This window comes from Phoca vitulina, unplaced genomic scaffold (assembly GCF_004348235.1).
Source record: "Phoca vitulina isolate PV1807 unplaced genomic scaffold, GSC_HSeal_1.0 scaffold5, whole genome shotgun sequence".
Classification (NCBI taxonomy): domain Eukaryota; kingdom Metazoa; phylum Chordata; class Mammalia; order Carnivora; family Phocidae; genus Phoca; species Phoca vitulina.
In genome coordinates, this window is record NW_022589708.1 from 79645873 (window position 1) to 79673320 (window position 27448).

Genomic DNA, 27448 nt, shown 5'->3' on the forward strand with positions numbered 1-27448 from the left:
AAAAAAAAAAAAAAGAAATTTAAAAACCAAAAGACCTTGCCACTATAAAAAAATTTAAAAAACTGAGTCCACTATTCTCAATGGATTTCAAGCTATAGCCCAAACTAAAAGGCAACCTACCATAATGGTTAAGAATGTAACTGCCTGGCTCTATCATTACTAACTGATTAACCTGAGCTATGGTTACTTATCTAAACCTCAGTTTCTCATCTTGATGCACATAAAGTGGTGACCCAGTGTTTGGCACATACACAGTATAAGTGCTCGGTAAATACAAGCTGCCTTGTTATTGTTATTATTATTAAAAACCACTACAATCACTCAAAATTGGGTCCTAATATTGTTTTGGTTGAAACTCAAACTGTAGGGAGAGAAGATAAACATTCAGTCCTTAAAATAGAGGCTTCTTTTGTGAAAAATTTTCACTATATATTTCTAAGTCCCAGAAGCTCTGCGAGTATTCTAAAAAAATTACAATAATTTCTAATGAAAAAGAAAACTAAAAGCAAAATCAAAAAGTTGAGTAAGAGTTGGTTCAATTTATAAATAGAAGCTATAAAGGAAATTTACATGGAAAAGTACAACAGGAAATTCTTACAAGATTTATACATAAATCCAATTCAATTATTTGTGGAATAAGAGGACCAAGGATAAAACAATAGAAAGAAGAAAACCCTTACTCCAAGTTTTTGCATCTGTTTTAATAATAACCCACTCTAGCCCACCATGAAATCTTTTTCCAAACTGCTGATGATATAAGTTTAACTTATCTGGGGCACCTGGGTGGCTCAGTCGGTTAAGCATCAGACTCTTGATTTCAGCTCAGATCATGATCTCAGGGTCGAGAGATCAAGCCCTGTGTCAATTGATCGTGTGTGTGGAGACTGCTTGGGATTCTCTCTCTTCCTCTCTTTCTGCCCCTCACCTTGCTCGCACTCTCTCTTTCTAAATAAATAAATCTTTTTTTAAAAAAAGTTTAATTTATCTGCGCTCCTTTGATCTCTTAATCCTTCCTTACCATCCGAAAGAGTTTACTAAAAAGCAATAAAGTAGCTAAAAACTAAAGTGGGAAGAGAAGAGAAAAACAAAAGACCTGGGTAATCAGATCTGTGAATAATATCTAATAGATTAAAATTTATAGCTTTATAAAATGATCTAAGACTTATTTTAATTAGCAGAAAAATCAGACATAATATGTTGATAATGCAAATTAAAACAATTGTTTACTATTATTATTATCATTATTATTATCTATAGTAGCAACATGAATACTACAAAAAATGTTCCTAAGATACACAAAAACAAGATGGTCATACCATGGATGAACAAATAAAGTTCTGACATGTTTTTAACTTCCCCACTTTCACCTTACTCTTAACTAAAAGAAAAGTATAATCAACATGTCCAAACTATACTTGTTTGTCAACTGTGATCATAGATTGACTACAGAAGGAAGAGTCTGGCAAAAATCAATTTAAGCATTCTGTGAGAATCAACTGGCTATACAGAATTTACGATATACAGAATACTATATATTTTATTATTTGTAATTTTTTAAAAAGACTTTGAGAGAGCAAGAGAAAGAGAGAGAGAGCACGAGCTTAGGGAGCAGGGGGGAAGAGGGAGAGGGAGAAACAGGCTCCCAAGTGAGCAGGGAGCCAACGTGGGGCTAGATCCCAGGACCCTGGGATCATGACCTGAGCCAAAGGCAGACACTTAACTGACTAAGCCACCCAGGCGCCCCTATTTGTAAATTCTTTGCTGCACATTCCTTATGTCAGTAAAATTTATAGTAAGTTTGTTATACTAAAAAAAAGAAATATGAAATAAAACATGATACCTGAATATCCTTCTTGACCGGCTTAGCTTTGTTCTCCACAACGTTCTTCCTAAATTCGAGAAGAACTTCTTTACAGTCCTCAAGATGAATCTCAGGCTCCCAGGTATCATCATCTGATGTGTATCCTTTCCATCGAACTTTGTAAAGGATTTTACCCTGTTACAGAATTAAAAACAGGCAAATAAAGGACATTAAATTTGATAATTTAAATGATTAACTTTCCAGAAACACACAATCCTGAGAATATACGAATGAACTTGAAATGGAGATTAATATCATTATAAAGCATGTTAATCTCCTGAAGCAAGTGCATTTAAGAAAAAAGTGTCACAACAAAACTAAAAATAAACAAATGAAACTATACCAAACTAAAAAGCTTCTTTACTACAAAGGAAACCACCAACAAAATGAAAAAGCAACCTACTGTATTGGAAAATATTTCCAAATCACGTATCTGATAATGGGTTAATAATACCCCAAATATATAAAGAACTCATACAACTCAATAACAAAGAAACAATCTGACTAAAAAGTGGGCAGATGTGAATAGACATTTTTCCAAAGAAGACATACAAATGGCCAACAAATATATGAGAAGATGCTCAACATCACTAATCATCAGGGAAATGCGTATCAAAACCACAATGAGATCTCACCTCATCCTCTTATTATCAAAAGGAAAAGAAATAACAGGTATTAGAAAGGATTAGAAAAAAAGAAAACCCCTGTGCACTGTTGGTAAGAATGCAAACTGGTGTAGCCACTATGCAAAAACAGTAAAAAGGTTCCTCAAAAAATTAAAACAAAAACAAAAACAAAAAAACCTACCATAGATCCAGCAATTCCACTTCTGGGTATTTATCTGAAGAAAACAAAAACACTAACTCAAAAAGATACATGTACACCCATGTTCACTGCATTATCACTTCAATAGCCAAAAAGTAGAAATAGCCCAAGTATCCTCAACAGATGAATGAAAAAATGCGCACGCACACACGCGCGCGCGCACACACACACACGCACACACACAATGGAATATTATTTGGCCATAAAAAGGAATCCAATCTTGCCACTGGCAACATGTTTGGACCTCAAGGACACTATAGTAAGTAAAATAAGCAAGACAGAGAAAGACAAATACTACATAATCTCAATTATGTATGGAAGGAAACAAAACAAAACAAAAACCCAAGCTCATAGAAAAAGAGAAAGGACGGGAAGTTGCCAGAGGCAGGGGTTTGGGGTAGAAGAAATGGATGAAGGGGGTCAAAAGTTACACACTTCCAATCATAAACTAAGTCACGGGGATGTAATGAGCAGCATGGTGACTACTACTGTACTGCATACTTAAAAGTTGCCAAGAAAGCAGATCTTAAAAGTTTTCATCACAGGAAAAAAAATTTTTTTAAATATGTAAGGTGACAGATATTAACTAGACTTATTGTGATGATTTTGCAATGCATAAAAATATCGAATCATTATGTTGTACACCTGAAACTAATATTAATAGTATATGTCAATTATACCTCAATTTTTAAGAATTAAAATAAACAAACAGCATTGCTGATCTACTTTTCATAAATTGAAGATTGAGGTCTTTCTCTGATTACATAAGCAATGTGTAATCTTTGAAAATCAATAAAAAGGAAAAAAACAAAAATCACCCATAGATGATAGAGGGAATATACCTAAATATCATAAAAGCCATATGCGAAAAACCCAAAGCGAGTATCATCCTCAACGTGGAAAAATGAGATCTTTACCCCAAAGGTTGAAAACACAACAGGGATGTCCACTCTCACCACTGTTGTTCAACACAGTACAGCAATCAGACAACAAAAAGAAGTAAAAGGCATCCAAATCAGCAAAGAAGAAATAAAGCTTTCACTCTTCTCAGATGACATGATATTCTATGTTGAAAACCCAAAAGATTCCACCCCAAAATTGCTAGAACTCATACAGCGATTCAGCAAAGTGGCAGGATATAAAATCAATGCACAGAAGTCAGCTGCATTTCTATACACTAACAATGAGACACAAGAAAGAGAAAGCAAGGAATTGATCCCACTTACAATCACACCAAAACCCATAAGATACCTAGGAATAAACCTAACCAAAGAGGTAAAAGATCTGTATTCTGAAAACTTTCGTAAGAACACTTATGAAAGAAATTGAGGAAGACACAGAGAAATGGAAAAACATTCCATGCTCATGGACTGGAAGAAAAATATTGTTAAAATGTCTATGCTACCCAAAGCAATCTACACATTCAATGCAATCCCTATCAAAATACCATCAACATTTTTCACAGAGCTGGAACAAACAATCCTAAAATTTGTATGGAAACAGAAAAGACCCCAAATTGCCAGAGGAATGTTGAAAAAGAAAACCAAAGCTGGGAGCATCACAATTCCAGACATCACTGTATTACAAAGCTGTAATCATCAAGACGGTGGAATAGAATAGAGAACCCAGAAATGGACCCTTAACTCTATGGTCAACTAATCTCTGACAAAGCAGGAAAGAATATCCAATAGAAAAAACAGTCTCGGGGCACCTGGGTGGCTCAGTCATTAAGCGTCTGCCTTGGCTCAGGGCATGGTCCCAGGGTCCTGGGATCGAGCCCCACATCGGGCTCCCTGCTCCGCGGGAAGCCTGCTTCTCCCTCTCCCACTCCCCCTGCATGTGTTCCCTCTCTCGCTGTGTCTCTCTCTGTCAAATAAATAAAATCTTTAAAAAGAAAAAAGAAAAAAAGTCTCTTCAACAAATGGTGTTGGGAAAACTGGACAGCCACATGCAGAAGAATGAAACTGGACCATTTTCTTACATCATACACAAAAATAAACACAAATGGATGAAAGACCTAAATGTGAGATAGGAATCCATCAAAATCCTGAAGGAGAACACAGACAGCAACGTCTTTGACCTCAGGTGCAGAAACTTCTTACTAGAAAGGTCTCCAGAGACAAAGGAAATAAAGCAAAAATGAACTATTGGGACTTCATCAAGATAGGAAACAATCAACAAAACTAAAAGACAACCTCCAGAATGGGAGAATATATTTGCAAATGTCTTATCAGATAAAGGGCTAGTATCCAAAATCTATAACGAATTTACCAAACTCAACACCCAAAAAACAAATAATCCAATCAAGAAATGGGCAGAATACACGAACAGACATTTCTCCAAAGAAGACATACAAATAGCCAACAGACACATGAAAAAATGCTCAACATCACTCATCATCAGGGAAATACAAATCAAAAACACAATGAGATACCACCTCACACCAGTCAGAATGGCTGAAATTAACAACTCAGGAAACAACAGATGTTGGCAAGGATGCAGAGAAAAGGGAACCCTCTTACATTGTTGGTGGGAATGCAAACTGGTGCAGCCACTCTAGAAAACAGTATGAAGGTTCCTCAAGAAGTTAAAATAGAATTACCCTATGACCAGCAATTGCTTACTAGGTATTTACCCAAAGGATACAAACATAGTGATTTAAAGGGGGCACCTGCACCCCAATGTTTATAGCAGCAATGTCCACAATAGCCAAACTATGGAAAGAGCCCAGATGTCCATCGACAAGCTGAATGGATCAAGAAGATGTGGTGTGTATGTGTGTGTACACACACACACACACACACACACACACACACACACACACTGGAATATTACTCAGCCATCAAAAAGAATGAAATCTTGCCATCTGCAATGACATGAGGGAACTAGAGGGTATTTTGCTAAGTGAAATAAGTCAGTCAGAGAAACACAATTATCATGCAATTTCACTCATATGCAGAATTTTACAGATGAACACAGGGGAAGGGAGGGAAAAATAAAATAAGACAAAATCAGAGAGGGAGACAAACCATAAGAGACTCTGAACTAGGGCGCCTGGGTGGCTCAGTTGGTTAAGCGACTGGCTTCGGCTCAGGTCATGATCCTGGAGTCCCTGGATCGAGTCCCGCATCGGGTTCCCTGCTCGGCAGGGAGTCTGCTTCTCCCTCTGACCCTCCCCCCTCTCATGTGCTTGCTCTCTCTCATTCTCTCTCTCTCAAATAAATAAATAAATAAATCTTTAAAAAAAAAAAAAAAAAAGAGAGACTCTGAACTATAGGAAACAAACTGAGGGTTGCTGGGAGGGGATGGAATTACTGGGTGATGGGCATTAAGGACGGCACTTGATATAACGAGCACTGGGTGTTATATGCAACTGATGAATCACTAAACTCTACCTCTGAAACTAATAATACACTACATGTTAATTGATTTTAAATAAAATTTAAAAAATAAAAGTATTTTAAAAATCACCCATAGGGGCGCCTGGGTGGCTCAGTCGTTAAGCGTCTGCCTTCGGCTCAGGTCATGATCCCAGGGTCCTGGGATCAAGCCCCGTATCGGGCTCCCTGCTCCGCGGGAGGCCTGCTTCTCCCTCTCCCACTCCCCCTGCTTGTGTTCCCTCTCTCGCTATGTCTCTCTCTGTCAAATAAATAAATAAAATCTTTAAAAAAATAACTAAAAATCACCCATATTGATAATAATTTCATCTATTTCCTTCATCCTTTATATTTACAAATGTAACTATAAATATGTATTTTACATATATTGTTTAAAACACTGGTATAATACTTTGTTTTTTTCACTTAGATATGGAACACCTCTTGTTTTAGTATTTTCAAAAGCATGATTTTTACTGATGGTTCTAAATACAATAAAAAACACAACAAAAACTATCCCTTTGGAAACCAAAGGTTGTTTTGTTTCTGATTTTTGTTTTCATAAGCAAAGCTGTTACCTACTAGTGCATCTTTGATCAGATCTCTAGAATAAATTCCCCAAAGAGAGATCAATGGGATCAAATAATAAAGCCACCTAAACACTGTTAAAACACACTGCCAGAAAACACACTTCCAGAAAAGATGCTCTAATTTACATTTCCACCAGATAAAAGACCTCATCTCTGTGTATCAGAGGTCAGCAAACTGTAGCAGGGCCTGCCACCCATTTTGGTTTAGTCATCCTGGGAGCTAAGAATGGGTTTTACATTTTTAAATAGTTGAAAACAAATCAAAAGAAGAATTAAATTTGTATCAAGCGTTTTATAATCTGTCATGCATGGACTAAATCTTGGCATTTATTAGCTCATTTAATCTTTACAACAACCCCGTAAAGTACTATTACTCATTTTATAGAGAAGGAAACTGAAGCTTCTAGATAAAGTAACTAGTAAAAATTATACAGCTAGAGTAATTCAGCTGAAATTAAAACCCAAGGGCACTTAACGCGCCTCTGCATATTATCCAACACTGTGAGGACGGTGTGTAAAATGTCAAAGGTGGATGCAGGTTAACACATTCTAGTGCACAGCATGGAGCCTACCTAAAAAGCATGTGCATATACTCTTAGCTGATATAAGCACTGTCCCCTCACCCTGTTATGTAACTGAACCATAAAACTGTATCAATTTAGACTTAGTTATTATTTTAAAATCATGAGATTTTGGGGCGCCTGGGTGGCTCAGTCGTTAAGCGTCTGCCTTCGGCTCAGGTCATGACCCCAGGGTCCTGGGATCGAGCCCCACATCGGGCTCCCTGCTCCGCAGGAAACCTGCTTCTCCCTCTCACACTCCCACTGTTATGTTCCGTCTCTCGCTGTGTCTCTGTCAAATAAATAAATAAAATCTTTAAAAAAAAAATATCATGAGATTTTCAGGATTATCTTTTCAAAGTTAATCTAAATCTACTCTTTTCCCATTATTTCTTAGTTTCCAATCCTACTAGGTGCTGATGTTGGTCTTTCTATAGGTAACAAGAATGACTGAAAGGCAGTATAGGCATGTTGAAGGGTAAATGGGGAGGGAGGAGCACTTGGCTTTGGTTTGGGAAGCTTATTGCCTCAGTGGTTGTATGAATAAAATCAGGTAGGTGTTAAGTGTAAGCTAGTATGGTGCTCTGCAGTACATGTGGAAAACTATTTCATATATTCCTGCTTCTCAGTCAGATTGGGTATTGAGCAAAAAAAATAAACTAGAAATTTGGAGAAGCAAAAATTTGGAATATATACGATTAAGATTTGATAGCCATAAAACATTAAAAAGAAAAATTCTTATAAGTGAGTGAGAAAATGGGCAAAAGACAATAGGTAATTTTAAAATTTTATTGTAGTTTTATATATGTTTTTTGGTATATGCATCTTAAAATTTGCCATTTTAACTATTTTTAAGGGTAAATTCATAGAGACAGAAATGGCATTAAGTACATTCACATAGACATGCAGTTATCATGACTGTCCACCTCTAGAACTTTTTCATCTTTCCAAAATGAAACTGTCCCTATTAAACAGTAATTCCCCTTCCCCTGAGCCCCTGGTATCCATCATTCTACTTTATGTCTCTGTGAATTTACTTATTCTAGGTACTTCATGTAAGTGGAATCATGCAATATATGTTCTGCTTCTGGCTTATTTCACCTACCATAATGTTTTCAGGGGTTCATGTTATAGAATGTGTCAGAATTTCCTTCCCTTTTAAGAATGAAAAATATTTCATTATATATATATATATACACCACATTTTGTTTATTCATTCACCTGTTGATAGACACTTGGTTGTTTTCCATTTATTGGCTACTGTGAACAATGCTCTACTGGACATGGTTGAACAAATACCTGTTTGAGTTCCTGTTTTCAGTTCTTTTGGGTATATACCAAGGAGCAGAACTGCTGGGCCATGAGGTAATTCTGTTTAACTTTTTGAAGAATAGCCAAACTATTTTCCACAGTAGCTTTACCATTTTACATTCTCACCACCAGAGTAAGAAGGATCTAATCTCTCCACATTCTCACAAACACTTGTTTTCTATGTTTTTGTTTGTTTTATTATAGTCATCTAGTAACTGGTGTAAGGTAGTATCTCATGGTTTTTTTTTTTAAGATTTTATTTATTCATAAATAGACACAGAGATACAGAGAGAGAGAGAGCATGAGCAGGGAGAGAGGCAGAGGGAGAGGGAGAAGCAGGCTCCCCACTGAGCAGGGAGCCCGATGCGGGGCTCCATCCCAGGACGCTGGGATCATGACCTGAGCTGAAGGCAGACGCTTAACCATCTGAGCCACCCAGGCGCCCCGTATCTCATGGTTTTGATGTGCATTTCCCTAAGGACTAAGGATGTTCAGCACCTTTTCATACGCTTATTGGCCATTTGTGTATCTGTAGAGAAATGTTTAATCAAATCCTTTGCCCATTTTTAAGTAGGTTGTTTGTCTTGTTTTTTGTTTCTGTTTTTTAAAATTTTGTGCTGTTTTTGAATTATAGGGGTTGTTTATATATTATGGATATTAATCCCTTGTCAGATGTGATTTGCAAATATTTTCTTCAGTTCTGTGGGTTGCCTTTTCACTATGTTGATACTGTTCTTTGATACACAAAAAGTTTTTAATTTTGATGAAGTCCTTTTACCTATTTTTTCTTTTGTTTGTGTTTTTGGAGTTATATCCAAGATTGCATTGTCAAATCCAAGGTCCTGAATATTTACACCTATGTTTCCTTCTAAGAATTTTATGGTTTTACCTCTTCAATTTAGGTCTTTCATTCATTTTGAGTTAATTTTTGTATAAGGTGTGAGGTAGGGTCCAGCTTTCCTTTTTTGCATATGGAAATCCAGCTGTTTCAGCACACTTGGTTTTCCTATTGATTGGACTTGATACCCATTATGAAAAATCAATAGGCCATAGATGTATGGGTTCATTTTTGGATTTTCTATGTCTGTCCTTATGCCAGTACCATACTGTTTTGATCATTGAAGATTTGTAGTAAGTTTGCAAGTCTTTTACATTGTTGGCTAAATTTATTCCTAAGTATTTTATTCTTTTTTAAAAATTATTTATTTATTTATTTATTTATTTATTTATTTATTTATTTATTTATTTTTGAGAGAGAGACAAAGAGAGCACAAGCAAGGGGAGAGAGGCAGAGGGAGAGGGAGAAGCAGACTCCCCACTGAGCAGGAAGCCTGACGTGGGGCTCAATCCCAGGACTCTGGGATCATGACCTGAGCTGAAGGCAGACGCTTAACTGACTGAGCCACCCAGGGGCCCCTTAGTATTTTATTCTTTTAGGGGCGCCTGGGTGGCTCCGTCAGTTGAGCATTTGCTTTCGGCATGGGTCATGATCTCTGGGTCCTGGGATCGAGCCCTGCATCAGGCTCCCCACTCAGCAGCCAGTCTCCTTCTCCCTCTCCCTCTGTGATCTCTCTTGCTCTCACTCTCTCTCAGATGAATAAAATCTTTAAAGAAAAAAAAAGTATTTTATTCTTTTAGATGCTGTTATAAATGGAATTGTTTTCTTTTTTTTAAGATTTATTTATTTGAGAGTGTGCGCATGCATGTGTTGGGGAAGGGGAAGAGGGAGAGAATCTTCAAGCAGACTCACCACTGAGTCCTGAGCCCAACACGGGGGCTCAATCCCACGACCCCCATGAGATCATGACCTAAGCCGAAACCAAGAGTTGGGACACTTAGCTCACTGAGCCACCCAGGCGCCCTGGAATTGTTTTCTTAATTTCCTTTTTGGGAGGAGCTTAGGAAGATGGTGGAGTAGGAGGACCCTGAGTTCACCCTGTCCCATGTTTACAACTAGATATCATCCACATCCAAGACAATAAACTGGAGAGTGATCTGAAGACTGGCAGAACAAACTCCACAACTAAATATAAAGAAGCTGCATCTGAAAGGTCTGAAAGGTCAGAAAGGTGGAGAGAGGCTGCCTGCAGGAGTGAGGGAGCAGTGTGTGAGAATAGGGCAGAAAAACAAGTCTTTGCACCAGGGACCTCACATGGGGAAGACTAACCCCCTTAATGTTTGGAGGAGCTGAATTCTGTGAACTTGTAACACCAGAGGGGGTTGGAGCCTGGAGCTTTAAAAGTCAGCTGACTTCAGTGTTACACTGGCCACCAGGGTGAGTGATAGCTGGGTCGATGTCCTTAAAGAGACAGGAGCACGAGGACAGGCAATATAAAAACAGCAGTTTATAGAATACCAGGGGCAGGCAGGGGTGCCTGAGTGGCTCAGCTGGTTATGATACCAGGGTCCTGGGATTGAGCCCCATGTCGGGTTCCCTGTTCATCATCAGGGTGCCTGCTTCTCCCTCTCCCTCTGCACTCCCCCTGCTTGTGCTCTCTCTCTCTCAAATAAATAAATAAAATCTAAAAAAGAAAAAAAGAAAAAAAGAACACCAGGAGCAAACGGGAGACAGATCTGTTCATACTGATTTCAGACCATGTTGGAGGACTTCTTTGAAAACAAAGAAAATCATGGGTGCCATTTTCTTCCCCCACCCGCCAGCATAAATACAGAGCCACATGCAGGAAGAGGAGCTGCACAGACACTTGCTACCTGACCTGCTAGCAGTATGCTATGCCCATGAGTTCTCCTCAGGACTTGCCCACTCCAAGCCTGCTAGCCTTGGGCTCAGGGAGTTATTAAAGGCATGCGTACCCCGCCCACACACTCAGTGCATTGCACCCAGCCACACACCCCCACCCACCATCGTGTGCTGGGGCCCAGCCATACCCAGCCATTCTCATGCACCATGCCCAGCCTTGTACCCTCTGCCACCCCAGTGCACAGCCCCCAGCTACCACAGCACTTCAGGGGATCCAGCATAGGACTACTGACCCAACCCAAATTTTGGTAACAACACCAGCCCACTCCCAAGTTCCCTGATGTGCACGCCCCTTCAGAGCTGGCCTACCTGGGTCCCACTAATACCACAGAGAGCAAGCACAGCCCACAACAGGCAAGGTGTCAGTGCAAACGACTACACTGAAAGGAAAAGTGACTCAGACACAACAGCAAGGTATAAGCAACACACATACGATACTCTGCTCTAAGTGCCAGGTTCTGGTGAACAGGGGACACTGCACTGCAAGGGCACAACAGGACCTCCTCTTCATAAAGTCACTACTTTCAAGAGCAGAAGACATAGCTGACTTTCTTAACAGAAACAGAGACAGACAAAATGAGACAGAGAAATTTATCCCAAATGAAAGAACAGGACAAGGCCACAGCCAGAGATCTAAGTGAAACATATATAAGTAACATGCCTGACAGAGAATTTAAAGGAATAATCATAAGGATACTCACTAGACTTGAGAAAAGAGTGGAAAACATGAGTGATACCCTTAACACAGAGATAAGGAATAACATAGCAGAGATAAAGGGCTCAATAAATGAAATGAGAAACATGCTTGATGGAATGAATAGCAGGATGGAAGAAGCAGAGAAATGAATTAGTAACCTAGAAGACAGAGTAATGGAAAGTAATCAAGCTGAACAAAAGAGAAAAACAATTACACAAAACAAGAATAGACTTTGGGAACTTAGGGACTCTATTAATCAACATTTGTATTATAGGAGTCCCAGAAGAAGACAGAGAAAAGGGGGCTGAAAATTTATTTAATGAAATAGTATCTGAAAACTTCCCTAATTTGGGGAAGGAAACCGATATCCAGAACCAGGAGGCACAGAGAACTCCAATCAAAATCCACAAAGCAGATGCACACCAAGACATATTGTAATTAAATTTGCAAAATATAGTGATAAAGAAAAAATCGTAAAAGCAGCAAAACAAAAGAAGGTGGTAACTTACACGGGAAAGCCCAGAAGGTTAACAGGAGATTTTTCAGCAGAAACTTGGCAAGCCAGAAAGAAGTGGCATGATATTTTCAGTGTGCTGAATGGGAAAAATCTGCAGCCAAGAATACTCTATCCAGCAAGGCTGTCATTCAGAGTAGAAGGAGCGATAAAGAGTTTCCCAGAGAAAACAAAAAGAGTTTCCCAGACCCTTAAATTAGCCCTGCAAGCAATATAAAAGGGGACTCTTGGAGTAGAAAGGAGAGACCAAAAATGACAGTATAAAGGTATGAAATACAAAAGCAGTAAAAATGAATACTTCTGTAAAAATTCAGTCAGGGAACTCACACACACACAAAGGATATAAAATATACCTAACATATACCTAAAAACGTGGAGAGGGGAGGAGAAAAGAATGGGTTCAAACTTAAACAACCATCAACTTAATACAGACTGCCATATGCGGAAGAGGCTATATATAAACCTAATGGCAAGTTAAAAATAGAACTATCTTATGATCTAGCAATCACACTACAGGGTATTTACCCAAGGAATACAAGAACACTAATTCAAAAAGATGCATGCACCCCAATGTTTACAGCCTGTTGTGTCCATCGATTGATAAACGGATAAAGAAGATGTGGCATATATATGCAATGGCATATTATTCAGCCATAGAGAGAATGAAATCTTGCCATTTGTGATGACACAGATGGAGCCAGAGAGAATAATGTTCAGCAAAATAAATCAGAGAAGACAAATACCATATGATTTCACTCATATGTGGAATTTAACAAAGAAAACAAACAAGCAAAGGGAAAAAAAATAAGAGAGAGAGATTGAGACAAATCAAAAAAGAGACTATTAATTATAGAGAACAAACTGATGGTTACCAGAGGGGAGGAAGGTGGGGGGATGGGTTAAATAGGTGATGGGCATTAAAGAATGCACTTGTCATGAGCACAGTGTGGTGTATGGAAGTATTGAATAACTATATTACACCTGAAACAATATCAGACTATATGTCAACTAACTGAATTAAAATTAAAACTGGAAGGGAAAAAATTCCTTTTTGGATTGTGCATTATATGTATATGGAAATACAACCTTTTATTATGTTATTCTTGTACCCTTCAAGTTTGCTGAATTCATTTATTACATCTAGTAATTTTCTTGTGATTCTTTGGGATTTTCTATATGGAGAATCATGTCATCTGTGCATATAGTTTTACTTCTTCCTTTATCTAACTGCTCTGGCTAGAACTTACAGTACAGTACAGTGTTGAATAGCAGTGGTGAAAGTGGGCACATTACATAATTTTTTAAAGAAAAAGTGTGAATGGCTTAATAATTCTGTAAGTGGTTATAGAGCCAAAGTCAGCAGACTTTGGTAAATTGCCACATAGTAAATATTTTATACTTTGTCGACTGAAAGGCAAAATTAGGTTTTAAAATTCATGTTCATGGAGGAGACATGACCTCATTCTCCTAAAAATCCTTCCTCTCTCAAAGACAGTGATCTTCCCTCTTCCCCAACTCAGGGCCTGAACTCATGACCCTGAGATCGAGACCTGAGCTGAAATCCAGAGTCGGATGTTTAACCGACTGAGCCACCCAGGCTTTAATGTTGCTTTAAAATTGACAGGGGCACCTGGGTGGCTTAGTCAGTTAAGCATCTGCCTTCAGCTCAGGTCATGATCTCAGGGTCCTGGGATTGAGTCCTCCATCGGGCTCCCTGCTCAGCAGGGAGTCTGCTTCTCCCTCTCCCTCTGTACTCTCTCTCGCTCTCTCTCAAGTAAATAAATAAATCTTTTAAAAAATAAATGTAAATAAATAAAAATAAAATTTTTATTTATTTTATATATTTTATGATAAAACTAAACTCAAGTGCCAAGGAATGCATCCTTAGGTGGAAAAATTACAAAGAAAAGCAAGAAAGCTATTACCATATAATAATTCAGGACAGTGATTTTGGGGGATGGAAGAGGATACTGATGGGAAAGGGGATTCAAAAGAGGTTTCTAGGGCTGGCAGTCTAATATTTCCTGACTTGGGTGGAGGTTACACAGGTGTTGGCATTGTAATAATTTACTAAGTTGTATAATTAAAATATTTATTTGTACACTAAAAAAATCAAATTCCCATAAATATTAACAAGTGCCAGCTTTTTATTATGTAAAAATGACTCCAATTCAAAATTGAAGCCAAAACCCCAAGATCTGTCAGATTCATTTGTTCTGAAAACATATAAAAAATTACATTTAGCAATAAACCAAAAGGAAGAACATGGCTAATATATAAATTTAGAATTAATGCTATTCCTGCAAGTCAACACTCACCATAATGACTGTCTTAGTCAATAACAGAATACCACAGTCTGGCGGCTTATGAACAACAGAAATACCATAGACCTTAAGACTATAAGGAGGCCAAACAAACTCTATCAGGACCCTTATGTTTTCCAACTGGCTGGCTCACTCAGCTGTACTTAAAAAGTAACCGATGCAGTCCTGTTCTGCTGAGCTAATACTTTTCATCTTATAAATCACTCATTCTCAAGAGCGCCTAAAAATACAAGGCCCTGAGAACTAGAATTTTCACCCAACTTTACATCACTAAAGTGATATAAATAACCCTCCTTTACTGCCTTAAACACTTAAGCTTCTTAGTTTCACCCGCTTTTGACTAGAATATGAGACTTTGGGTACAGTGCCTACAATTCTTTGGGACCAGGAATATTAAATATTGTATGAATTTAATTACATTGGAATTAAAATGAATTTAAAAAAAGAAAAAAAAAGTATACCAATAGGTGAATCACCTTAATTCTAAAGATATTAGTCCCCTAACCAAATATTTTTTTAAATATTTTCTATGTGCCAAGCACTGTGTTAAATGCAGGGGATACAAAACAGTCCAAGATTGGCTCTACTCTCATCTCAAGGCGCTTTTGTAATATATTTGGGAAAATTACACCGAATAAAGTTCTTATCTTTACTTCATTGCAACTAATAATAATATTAATGGCATTGGATTTCAATTATTTATTCCCAATAGACAGACTCTTCAGTGTCAGCAACTGTGTATGCTACAATTCATCTCTATATCCTCAGGACCTAACACGGCACCTAGCACACAGCATGTGATAAAAAAAAAAAAAGTTTGTTAAATAGACGAAAAAATTAACACAACGTAGCACATGACAAACAGAAAATAACAGACAATAAAAAGAATACAGAGACCCAACTACCATGTGAGACCTTACCTACTGAAATAAACTGTTTCCCTGTCCATCCTTCCACCCACTCTCCTTCACCCCAGCCTGAAGTCAATGATTCATTCACTCATTTAATAATCTGATATACACAAAACACTTACTGCATACTAGGCACTGGATTGAGTACCAGTGATACAAGAATTAATAAAAATCATATTCCCTTTATTAAAGGAGCCTATAACCTAGCAGGAGAGACAAACATATAAAGAATAATGCTTTAAGTGCTGAAACAGAGGTCTGAACAAAGTGTTACAACGGCGTAGTTGAAGAAGCACCTCACCCTGCAGGGATCAGGGTCAAAAAAGGATTTCACTGAGAAACTGACCCTCAGGGAGTAACACCTTAAAGACTTGAGAAGGAGGAGAGAGAACAGTAAGCGCCAAGGCATAGTGTGATGAAGAATTTCAAGTGTTACTGTGTGGTTACAATCACATAGTAAACAAGGACAGGGAAGATAATGGTCAGGTTTTGAAGACCTTTAAATCCCACCCTCTTGGGCGAGGTTCTGAGGGCGAAGAGGAATGCCAAAAGATTTTAAACCAGAAAATTGATCATGGTTTTGGAAAACACTGAAAGGATGGCGTGGACGCTGGACTATGAAGAGAAGCACGATTTCAGAGTCACTCCTTTCCAGCACAAAGCAGTGGCCCCAATCAGGTATCTAAACATTGATGACCATGACATATCCTTCACCAACTGTCTGTACCCTTGACACTCACACACCGCAACCTAAACTGCTTCATCTCTCCGGGCCACACAACCCTTTCAAACTTCTTGGAAACGTACCCTCACAGCTACAGCCCAAAAGTCCGTTCAGGAATGTCAATGCACTGCTCCCATGATTCGCACGCTTGCGTCGGCTCTAGCTGTCACGTTCCTTTCCCCCCGCCTACGTCGTGTGTCTGCACAAGCTGGTCTTTTCCAGCTCGTGAAATCTGGGAGGGCTTTGCGTCTTCGCGCCGCAACCCTCCACAGAAGTCCCATCACTCCCCGCTTCTCCACTTCAAGCCCTGCAGGCCCAGCCTCGCCTCCCCTGGCGCACACGTACCCCCTCGGTCTTCATGTCCAGGATCTTTTCCACCTCAAACACATCCTCTCCGTCCTCCTCGCTGTCTCCAACTGCCTCCGCTCCTTTCGTGGTTGCGTCCTTCTCTTCGCCCACTGCTCCAACACCTTCTCCTTCGACTTCAGGAGACTCACCATTGCTGTCGGCACCTGAAACAGGAACTGCACTCATGCTCGCTCCCTCGGCAACGGCCGCCGCCGCCACCGCAGCCATAACAGGAGCCCAGCAAACCGCCGAGGAAGAGCTGCTGCGACACACACCCCAGCGGTTCCTCGCGCTCCGCACTTGGCCCTAATCCACTCTGGCAGCGTGACGCTGCGAGGGAAACCAGCCAATGGCGGACTCGGGACCCTGGAGCGACACACACTGAAACCAATCACATCGAGGCGGGCGCGCTGGAGCCCCCGCGGAGCCTACGGGAAGCGGGTGGGCGGGCTGAGGGGGGCGCCCCGGCGGAAGGGCGGGGCGGATGGGGCCGTGAGAGAGGGTCGGTAGGTAGGGCTCTGGAGGGGAGAGGAAGGGTTGTTTGGGAGCCCCTAGGGGGTGGGGCGGGAACGGAGGGGGGCGGGGAGGGGCTTGTCAGGGCGCGGGGGAGAAAGGAGTGAGGCTGACGTGGACCCTCGGAGAGGTTGGGGCTCCAGCGCTGAGTGGGGCACAGGCGGCAGAGGCGGGCTCGGGAGCTTCCCGTGTTGGGAAGGGGCGGCCGGGGAACACCAGAGCGCGGGAGTCCGACTGGAAGAGAAGCTCAAGCGCCTGAGGGGACCGAACGCTGCGCGGGGTCTTTTCCCTCTTCCAGTTGCTCCTGACGGTGTCGACGGGGGGCTTTCTAGGAAAGCAGCCCCCACCTTCTGCCCAGACCTGAGCGGGCCAGAACGGAATGCCGGGCCATTAGTGCATGTGTAATTTTGATTCGTTTAACGCGTGTGAACGATACAATCAAACATAACTCATAGTGCTATTATATCTTAGTATTGTTTAAAGTTAGGGAAAAATTTTTTTAAGTAACAGGCCCAAAACAATTATTTTCCAAGTTCTTGGGATATTTTTTTCCCCATTGAAAATATCAGAGGACGCGATAAAAGTATTTTGTCCAGGATTGACAAAGATAGGTCACCCAAAGTTGCTAGGATAATCCACTTAAGGGTAAAATATTTTTCTCACTTTGAATTGCAAATAAAGTCTTTATGGTAGTGAACTTTTAATTTTTTTAAAAGATTTTATTTATTTATTAGCGAGAGAGAGCATGAGTGGGGAGAGGGAGCCTGAGGCGGGGCTTGATCCCAGGACTCTGGGATCACGACCTAGGCCGAAGGCAGCAGCTTAATCGACTGTGCCACCCAGGCGCCCCCAGAACTTTTAATTTTTTTAATTTCCTTTAAAGTTTTATTTATTTAAGTAATCTCTACACCCAGCATGGGGCTCAAACTCACAAACTGAAGATCAAGAGTTGCAAGCTTTTCTCACTGAGCCAGCCAGACGCCCCAAAGAGCTTTTTATTTTTGTTTCTTTGAATGGTGGACTTAATTTATAAGATTAACTCTTTCAAATTAACTCTGAGGTTAACTAAAGAATCATCTATGATCTTTTAGATCCATTTGGATGATGTAGGAAAGATGTTAGGGTTCAAAGCCTATGGCCAAGAAAGAATTTTTGAGACATCTTTGGTGCAAAAAGGTGGTTTTATTAAAGCATGGGGACAGGACCTCTGGGGCTCTAGAGAGCTGCGCTGGGGTCATTATGTATTTTCAAGTTGGGAGGGAGTTGGGGATAGCGTAAGTTTCTAAGGAATTTGGAAGCAGGGTTTCCAGGACCTTGAGGGGGCTAGCTATTGTTGGGAAATGTCATTTATTATGAGATCCTTCAGATGTGTGTTGGTGGGTCATATGCTTGGGGGATGAGTGCCAACATATATCTTGCAGGGGTAGAGATGAAGTTTCCAAAGGAATTTTTGTATGTTAAAGTAGACTTATAGGATCCTGGAGGGTCAGGCTAAGGTTGCCTTTTGCCCTTAGGAAAGTATCAACATCAAGGCAGGTGAGTCCCTAAAGGAATGTCACCCTGCCTGTTTCAAGGACTTGTCAGTCAATGGGCTGTAAGTAGTAGGAAGTTTAATAATTTTTCTTCTGCCTTTGTTTCCCACATCATGAAGAGGCTCATCAGATCTTGAGTGGGCTCATTGATTTATTATTTATTTAGCTTACTAAATGCATCCTGTGCATGACTATACTAAGCATTACAAAGAGCATATACAAAGAGCAATAGAGCATGGTATTAAAATTCAGCTGACTAAATTTGAAGATCTTACTGGTTTTATTCAACGATTGGGGCAGCATCCCATCTAGCAAATAGAAAGGAGCTCCAAAGAAATGCAGAAAAGGACAGGCTTTTCATGACAGAAAGGGGGAGGGCAAGGAAGTCATAAACAAAAGAAAGGATTATTTCAGGCAAATTCACTGTCCTTTGGGGGAAGGCTGGGGTCTATCATGAGGATTACCTCACCAGTACTGCCAGGAAATTCCAGACTACTGGTGAAGATTATATTCCTAGAAGAGCCTGAAACTGCAATTCAGTTGGGTATCAAGTGTTGGTTTGCTGATGTGGGGGTTGACACAGATAACTCCATTTTGGGCCTGTTGTCTCTTTCTTAACAGTCTCTCTGCCCTGCACAGACTCTTAGTCTATAAAGGAAGACACACAACAATTCTAATAATTAGATATCTTTTTAAAGTAAGTTTTTAAAAATACTATAATCAAATAGTATTAGTTGATGGGGAAAGCTCATTTTTTTTCAGAAGAATTTCAGTTAACAAGCACAGAAGAAAACACAATCACAATATTTCGTGAAATGAGTCAGGCAACTGTTAGGTGAAAGATTGATGAGGAACTGGCTGCCAAAATATCTCTTCAGACTATTTGTTGGTTGTAGGAGAAACAGAACTTCACATTGGAAAATGCACTGATCAATGTTAGCATTACTAAAAGTAGAACAACTTGGGCGCCTGGGTGGCTCAGTTGGTTAAGCGACTGCCTTCGGCTCAGGTCATGATCCTGGAGTCCCTGGATCAAGTCCCACATCGGGTTCCCTGCTTGGTGGGGAGTCTGCTTCTCCCTCTGACCCTCCCCCCTCTCATGTGCTCTCTCTCTCTCATTCTCTCTCTCAAATAAATAAATAAAATCTTTAAAAAAATAAATAAATAAAAGTAGAACAACCAAACTATATGGCTCCTATTGATAAAAATACTGATCCTTAATCTATTCAGGGCCTTAGATCGAATTTCCAGTTTATAAGAAATATGGGGAAAGAAAAAATGGAAACAATCGGACAAATCCAGAATGTGGGACATACTATAGGACAATTGACCTTGTTTCTTTAACAAGTCAATAGCAAAAGAAGAGGGAAGAAAAGACGGTTCTAAATTTATAAAAACTTGGCAAAATATTTTAAATGATGGAATTTATGTTCATTATACTATTTTCTCTACTTTTATGTATTTTTGAGATAAAAAAGTTAAGTATATGTTCACTGTAAAAATTTTTACAGTGAATATATAAGATAGAAATAATATAAGATATAGAATATAAGAATATAAGATAGAAATAAAGTTCCTGTTCCTCAAAGGTAACGAGTTTGGAATATGACATGACAGACTTTTATCTCATACATGTATAAACACCCATTTATATAATTTTTAAATGAGCTTTATTCCACATTGTTCTGCAACTGTAATATATATATACATATATATACACACACACATATATATATGCATATATAACATATGCATGTGTGTGTGTGTCCATATTTTGGCAAGATAAATTTCTAGAAGTGGAATTCCTATTAGTGAAATTTATAGGTCAAGGAGGGTAGTGATTTAAATTTGGATAAATACTGCAAAACTTTGTTTTACTTGTATATGTTTCCAGTAACAACATAAGGAAGTCTGTTTACCTTCACACACTCTGCTACTAGGTATTATCAATCTTTTATCCCATAATCTGATAAAACAAGAAAAGAGTTATCTTGATGATTATGTCAAGCAAACAAGCAGACAAGGCCAAGGGCAAGGCCTGATTGATTTAGCCATAAAGACATAACAAGCCATTTTAGATTTAGATGGTTTATTGTATAAACAGCAAGAGGAAGAGTAGTCAAAGATGCCAGCTCCCCTTGGTCCTTGTCCCACACCCTAAGAGGAGCTAGATAATTGCAATGTGAGTTGTGGGACACATCACTGCTGAGGAGCTAATTCTAGATGCAGCTAGGAAGATTTTTAGTCTGAAGCTGTATTCTGAGCTTCATATCACCTCAGAACTGGGAGGTGATGAGAAGTCGTCTTATGTCTGCCTCTCAGGGAGATAGAGAGGTGGATGGGAGAGGGCCTCATGGTAGCTCCTCACAAGTTTCCCATCCTTTGAGTATCACAAAACATTCTGCCAAGACATAGCTATGGTTCAAGTCCAGGGAATTAGGAAGGGTCACACATCAGGATAATGGAAGTCACTCAAGATGAAGGCAGGACTGGCAGTAGAAAGGGAAATCTTGAACCTTATGTGAATGAGGGTAGGTACTGGGCATTTGGCAAGTCACAGCAATAAGGACAGGTTGGAGGATAGCCAAAAGACTGAATCTCAAAGAAACCTGATATGATGAGCACTGGGTGTTATACACAACTAATGAATCATTGAACACTACATCAAAAACTAATGATGTACTATATGTTGGCTAATGGAATTTAAATTAAAAAAACAAGAAAACAAAAACAAACCAGGGTTTTTACATAAAGGTAGAGAGGTAATGGCCTGGAAGTGACAGTGTGGAGGAAAGTGGACAGTGACCTTACAGCTTTCATAAAAAATAACTCAAAATGGATCGTAGACCAAAATGTAAAATGCAAAATTCATAAAACTTCTATAAGATAACATAGGAGGAAATCTAGATGACTTCAGGATTTTAGAGGCAACACCAAAAGCAAGATCCATGAAAGAATTGCTTGGGATACCTAGTTTCTCTAAGTGACAAAAAGATGTATCAAGGGATCTATAGACTAGGAACCACATGCATATTGAGGGCAAAGGTCTGGATACTCAGGGCCCTGGAAACAGGAATGCATGCCAGGAACACTAACATCAGCCAAAGACCTTGTTTCTCCCCAGCTTACTAAGTCCAGCTGGGCCAGTTCTCTACTAGAGTCCTTAAAGGGGAGAAGGGAATGAGGCTCCAGGACTAGCCAGATGTGTCTCTTATCACCTTAAAATATTTAAACACAAATCTGTAATATTGTAATATTTTGTTATCACTTGTTAGTTCATTAAAATAATCAATTGTGTTTCTCATTATTTTAAAGTGAGTGCTACATTGAATAAAATCATAATTAAACTTCATTATAGGTATCTATTGATATCTGATTATTTTATACATGGAAGCATGAGTAATGTTTAAAATACAACTTCAGATGATTAAGCTTTGACTGTAATTAAGAACTCTGTGAAGAGGAGATGTGGTGTTTATGGTTTGGATCCCCAATAGCTGTTTAGTGGCAGAGTCCCAATCTTGACCCAATTCAAGCCGTTGGCAGATAGATGGATATTGTCCTTCAGTTCTTCTTACCCATTCATTCGCTTTCTTTATTTCTTCAAAAGTCCAGGGAATATTTCTAGATTAAAAATAAATGGTTCCATCAACTTCGGAATATAATTATATATGAAATATAATGCGATATCAAATCCTAGCACATCATATCAGACAAAATAATTCTGTCAAAAATTAAGATATGCAATAAAAGCAATTCTGTCTGACATTTTATGAAAGTTCTATCAGACTGACACCGTGCTTTTAACTTAATACATTTTATTTTATTTTATTTTTTTAAGATTTTATTTATTTATTTGACAGAGAAACACAGCGAGAGAGGGAACACAAGCAGGGGGAGTGGGAGAGGGAGAAGCAGGCTTCCCGCTGAGCAGAGCGCCTGATGTAGGGCTCTATCCCAGGACCCTGGGATCATGACCCAAGCCAAAGGCAGATGCCTAACAACTGAGCCACCCAGTCGCTCCTACATTTTTAAATATACTATACCCATCACTTTCCAGCCTCCAAATGCTTCATAGACTTCCTTGCTGCCTCCAGGACAACTCAGCTTCCTCTAGCCTTTATATATATATATATTTTTTGGTCATCCCCTTTCCATTCTTCTTGATCTAAATCCATCCATTCTTCAAGTAGAAACTCAATACTATTTTACAAACCAGGTTTCTATTTTTCTTTCCTTTTTACTGTACCAGGAATTCTCAATTTGATTAGTTAGCAAAATGCCTAAGACTCACCCATGAAACAGCCATATATTCTGTCACACAAATCAGGAACAACATACTACTAAACTGTGCATAACATAAAAACTTCAAGTTTGTGGGGCGCCTGGGTGGCTCAGTTGGTTAAGCAACTGCCTTCGGCTCAGGTCATGATCCTGGAGTCCAGGGATCGATTCTCACATCGGGCTTCCTGCTCAGCGGGGAGTCTGCTTCTCCCTCTGATCCTCCCCCTCTCATGCTCTCTGTCTCCCATTCTCTCTCTCAGATAAATAAATAAAATCTTAAAATTAAAAAAAAAAAACAACTTCAAGTTTGTGTGCATAAGATGATATCAAACAAGACTGTCAAATATTCAAAAGTCTATTCAAGACTCAAAAATTCTGAGATTTTTCACTAATACTAGTTGGCTACTTCCTCATTTATCTTGTCACCTGCTAGAATTTATTAGCAAGCAAGTGGTAACATATACTAGAGTTTAAAAAAAATTCTATGGGGGGAACTAAAAATTTGGAAAATTCTCTCCATCTTCCTGATTTTTTTCCCTGTGAACTGGGAAAGGGTCATCAGTATACTGTGGTGGCTAAGAGCTGAGTTCAAATCCTGACTCTGAAATCACACAATGTTGGCTGTGTGATATGGTGCAGTCTTCATTCAACACTGGAAGTCTCCGTTTCCTCAATTATGATAATAACATGAGCTCCTACGGCTTTGTTGTGGGGATTAGCAAAACACATGGATTTCACAGGCTTAACAGTCCCTGGCACAGAGTAGGCAATCAATAGATGTCAGATGAATATCATGATGACACAAACATACTAAATGGCAAGCACATCCAAAGTGGTTAAAAGACCTGTTTCCCGGGGCGCCTGGGTGGCTCAGTCGTTAAGCATCTGCCTTCGGCTCAGGTCATGATCCCAGAGTCCTGGGATCAAGCCCTGCATCAGGCTCCCTGCTCAGCGGGAAGCCTGCTTCTCCCTCTCCCGCTGTCCCTGCTTGCGTTCCCTCTCTCGCTGTGTCTCTGTCTGTCAAATAAATAAATAAATAAAATCTAAAAAAAAAGACGTGTTTCCCAGTAATCATTAGTCTACTTATAGTTATGAACTATGGAAAGCAACAAAACTAATTTTAAATATTTTCACTAATTCCACTGGTTTTCCTTTAGCTGGCCTCTAAATTTTGACTGACCATCCCACTAGTATGAAGGTTTTGTTCATATTCCTCCGTACAATGTGCTACTGTATTAATGTTATGTGCATCATGAAGCAGAAAAGAAAGAAAAGTTATAAATTAAATATGCAATAAACAGGAAATAAAAATTACTTAAAAGTTCTACTTATTAAAGTGCCAACAAACCTTTTTGCTCTCACAATAACTGTCATATAATAAGAGCAATGTGATGGAATATACTTCATTATTTTTTAAAATCTTGGTATAATACTTTGTGATATTGCAATTCAAGAGTAGGTTCAAAGTTATTAATACTTGTTCTAATGGCTATCATAGTTGTGATGCCAGGCAGGTCAAGAGGGAAGGCCTTATGCCCCTCGCCAAGAGGGTTCTTGGCTCTTCGAGAGAAAGAATTTAAGAGCAAGCCATGTCGAGAAAGGGACAAAGACTTAGTAAGTATACAAGTAAGAAAGGAGCTACCTCACAGATAAAGTAGTGGCCTCTCTTCCCAGGGGAGGAAGAGGACCAACGCCCCCAACCCTTGCCTCTAACAAAGGGTTTTATAAGTTTTTTTTAGCTAACCATATAAGGAGGGGCTTACTCTTTAACTTTGGGTTTAACATTTACATTGGGCAGTTAGTTTTTCCATTGTCTTAGAGTTGTAGAATTACCCACAGGAGCAATTTTAGGAATGTCCAGTCTTTATGACTTTTATTGCTGGAGGGCGTGGGGTCTTGTGGTCTTCCATGAGTTGTAGCTTGTTACCTGTTGACTTTTAGGTTAAGGATCAGCCTAAAAATCAAAATGGCTTTACTTTGGTCAACTTGTTTCCTAAGCCTCTCTTCCCTCTGTCTCAGTTGAAAAAGATCTAAATAGAAGAAGTGCCTCTTTGGTTGTGCCTATTAAATCAAATATTAACTTGTCAGTCCTGTCTACTAGTTCTTTGAAGTATTTTTCTTGATATTCACTTAATAAATTTCCATCTTTCTCACCATGAGAAGGTGCTGCTTTTCTTAAAAATGGAAGTATAAATTAAGTATGGTAAAATGCTCAATTTGTTATTTTCTGAGTACCTATTTTGTGTTCGATGCTGTTGGGAATTGAGAATTTAATCAGTCTTTGTGAGAGCGTAAAAATAGGTCTGCTTATTTATTTTAATTTCATCTGTAAATATGTATCTCTAAGGGACAAGGACTTTTTCTTAAACATGACATTAAAATAGCTATAAATAATTCTTTAATATCACAAAATATCCAGGTAATGTTTAAAACAGGTCATGATCCCAGGGTCCTGGGATCGAGCTCTGCGGGTAGCCTGCTTCTCCCTCTCCCATTCCCCCTGCTTAATTTTCAATCTCTCTCTCTCTCTCTTTAATAAAATGCATTTTGTTCAAATCAGGATCCAAAGTAGGCCTAACATTGCCTTTGGGCCATGTGTCCTTTAATTTATAGCTTCCACTCCTCCCTCTTTTTCCTTTTGCCATTTATTTCCTCACATTCCAGACACTGCTGATGGCAATCCATGGTATAATTTAACATATTCAATCTCTTCTCTCTGGTATCTGGTCTTTATTATGCAAAATATTTACCTAGTTTCAAAGTCAAAAACGTAAAACAAAGTATATTAGGAGAAACCTAGCTTCTAACCTTGTCTCCTCTTCCTCCCCCTATAGATAATATTTTATTAGTTTTGCTAGTTTTCCCACTAATCTTGCCTTTTTGAAAAAATCACAAGCAAATTATATAGGTATGTATGTATATGTATATATATGTATATTGTGTGTATATGCACACACATAAGGGGTGACCATTTGCGTGGGGTATGGATGGAGTTTTGTAAGTAAAGAGGGTATTCACATGTGCCTCAAAGCCTCTTGTGGTGCCAGAGGTCAGCCCAAGGACTAGGAGCCAGGGCCCCAGAACAGGCTCTCTCTACATTGTCATATTATGGCATCAAACTTCAAGTGGGCACAGAATTCTAAATTTGAACTTGGTCTTCAAGAACTTGTATTTGTCAAGGCAGGACTTTAAAATGTGTTTTATTTAACAGTTTGTTAGTTTGATTTATAACATTTATTTATTTATTTATTTATTTATTTAAAGATTTTATTTATTTATTTGACAGAGAGAGACACAGCGAGAGAGGGAACACAAGCAGGGGGAGTGGGAGAGGGAGAAGCAGGCTTCCCACAGAGCAGGGAGCCCAATGCAGGGCCCAATCCCAGGACCCTGGGATCATGACCTGAGCCAAAGGTAGACTGAGCCACCCAGGCGCCTCTGATTTATAACTTTTAAATACTTAGACATACAGTATGTGGGTTTCCATCTATATTCTTGTGCCAGGCCCTGCAATTTATTGGGAACAGGCCTGGTCCCAACAGTCATATTGTGGATTTTCCAAAAGCACACAGAATCAATAGGCCATAGTGAAAAGAATACTAAATCAGGAGCCACAGATCTGAGTTCCAGTGTAAGCTACACTTAAAACATTCTGAGCCCTGGTTTTTCCTGGAAACCAAGAGGCAAAATATTGCATCTGCCCTGCCTATGACAGAAGAGTGCAGGCAAGATATTCCCTGGGAATAAATTCTCTTTGTTCTTACAATTCCATGTAGCTTCTTGCAAAATTTAGTTAAGAAATGGTCAGAAATATAAGCCAGTTGCTTAATACTATAATTAAAACCACCTGGAAATGGAAGCATCATCCAATTTCATCAGTGATCTGAAGACTATTCCCTTTTGTTCCAACTTGGTGCGAAGAAACTGTAGCACCAGAAATGTGGCGATCAGGTCCAGGAGACGCTCTCTTCCTTTTTTACCTAAAAGAGGAAAACTCTTTTATATCTGTTGGAAACTCTGCATCTCAAACTGTGCCCATTTATAAAAGATCTAGTAAAGAATTACAATACTATTAAACCATAATACATTAGCAGATCATAAAACTCTATAATTCTCTTCAAGATCCTTAAATAGCCTGTTATTTAAATAAAAAATGAGGATGAATGGAACACGTGCCATAACACCCTGATGGTTGTTAGGGAACAATTACATCCATAACTCCTCTGCCATCTTTAATAAACAGAGATGCATGAAGTTGGTGAAAGAAATTCAGTTTCTAGGCTCCTGCTACAAATAGCTTAGAGGAGTAAACCTAA

At 39.2% G+C, this 27448-nt stretch overlaps 2 protein-coding genes across 4 annotated transcripts in view; both read right to left on the bottom strand.

Moving 5' to 3' along the window:
- Positions 1–17132, bottom strand: part of MPHOSPH8 (M-phase phosphoprotein 8) — a 54161-nt gene extending 37029 nt beyond the window's left edge. Inside the window, exons 1-2 of one of the 2 annotated variants that reach the window (XM_032403405.1) lie at positions 16801–17132; positions 1841–1996 (exon numbers count right to left, since the gene is read on the bottom strand). In XM_032403405.1, the coding sequence (XP_032259296.1) occupies positions 1841–1996; positions 16801–17031 (387 nt within the window). In that variant the 5' untranslated portion in view covers positions 17032–17132. The remainder of the gene's footprint in view (positions 1–1840; positions 1997–16800) is intronic. The other variant, XM_032403406.1, reaches the window with a different exon arrangement.
- Positions 17133–20615: 3483 nt separating this feature from the next.
- Positions 20616–27448, bottom strand: part of PARP4 (poly(ADP-ribose) polymerase family member 4) — a 103895-nt gene continuing 97062 nt past the window's right edge. For both annotated transcript variants that reach the window (XM_032403408.1, XM_032403407.1), the window contains 2 exons: positions 26980–27112; positions 20616–22472 (listed from right to left, as the gene is read on the bottom strand). In XM_032403408.1, coding sequence (XP_032259299.1) covers positions 22268–22472; positions 26980–27112 — 338 coding nt within the window. In that variant the 3' untranslated portion in view covers positions 20616–22267. The remainder of the gene's footprint in view (positions 22473–26979; positions 27113–27448) is intronic.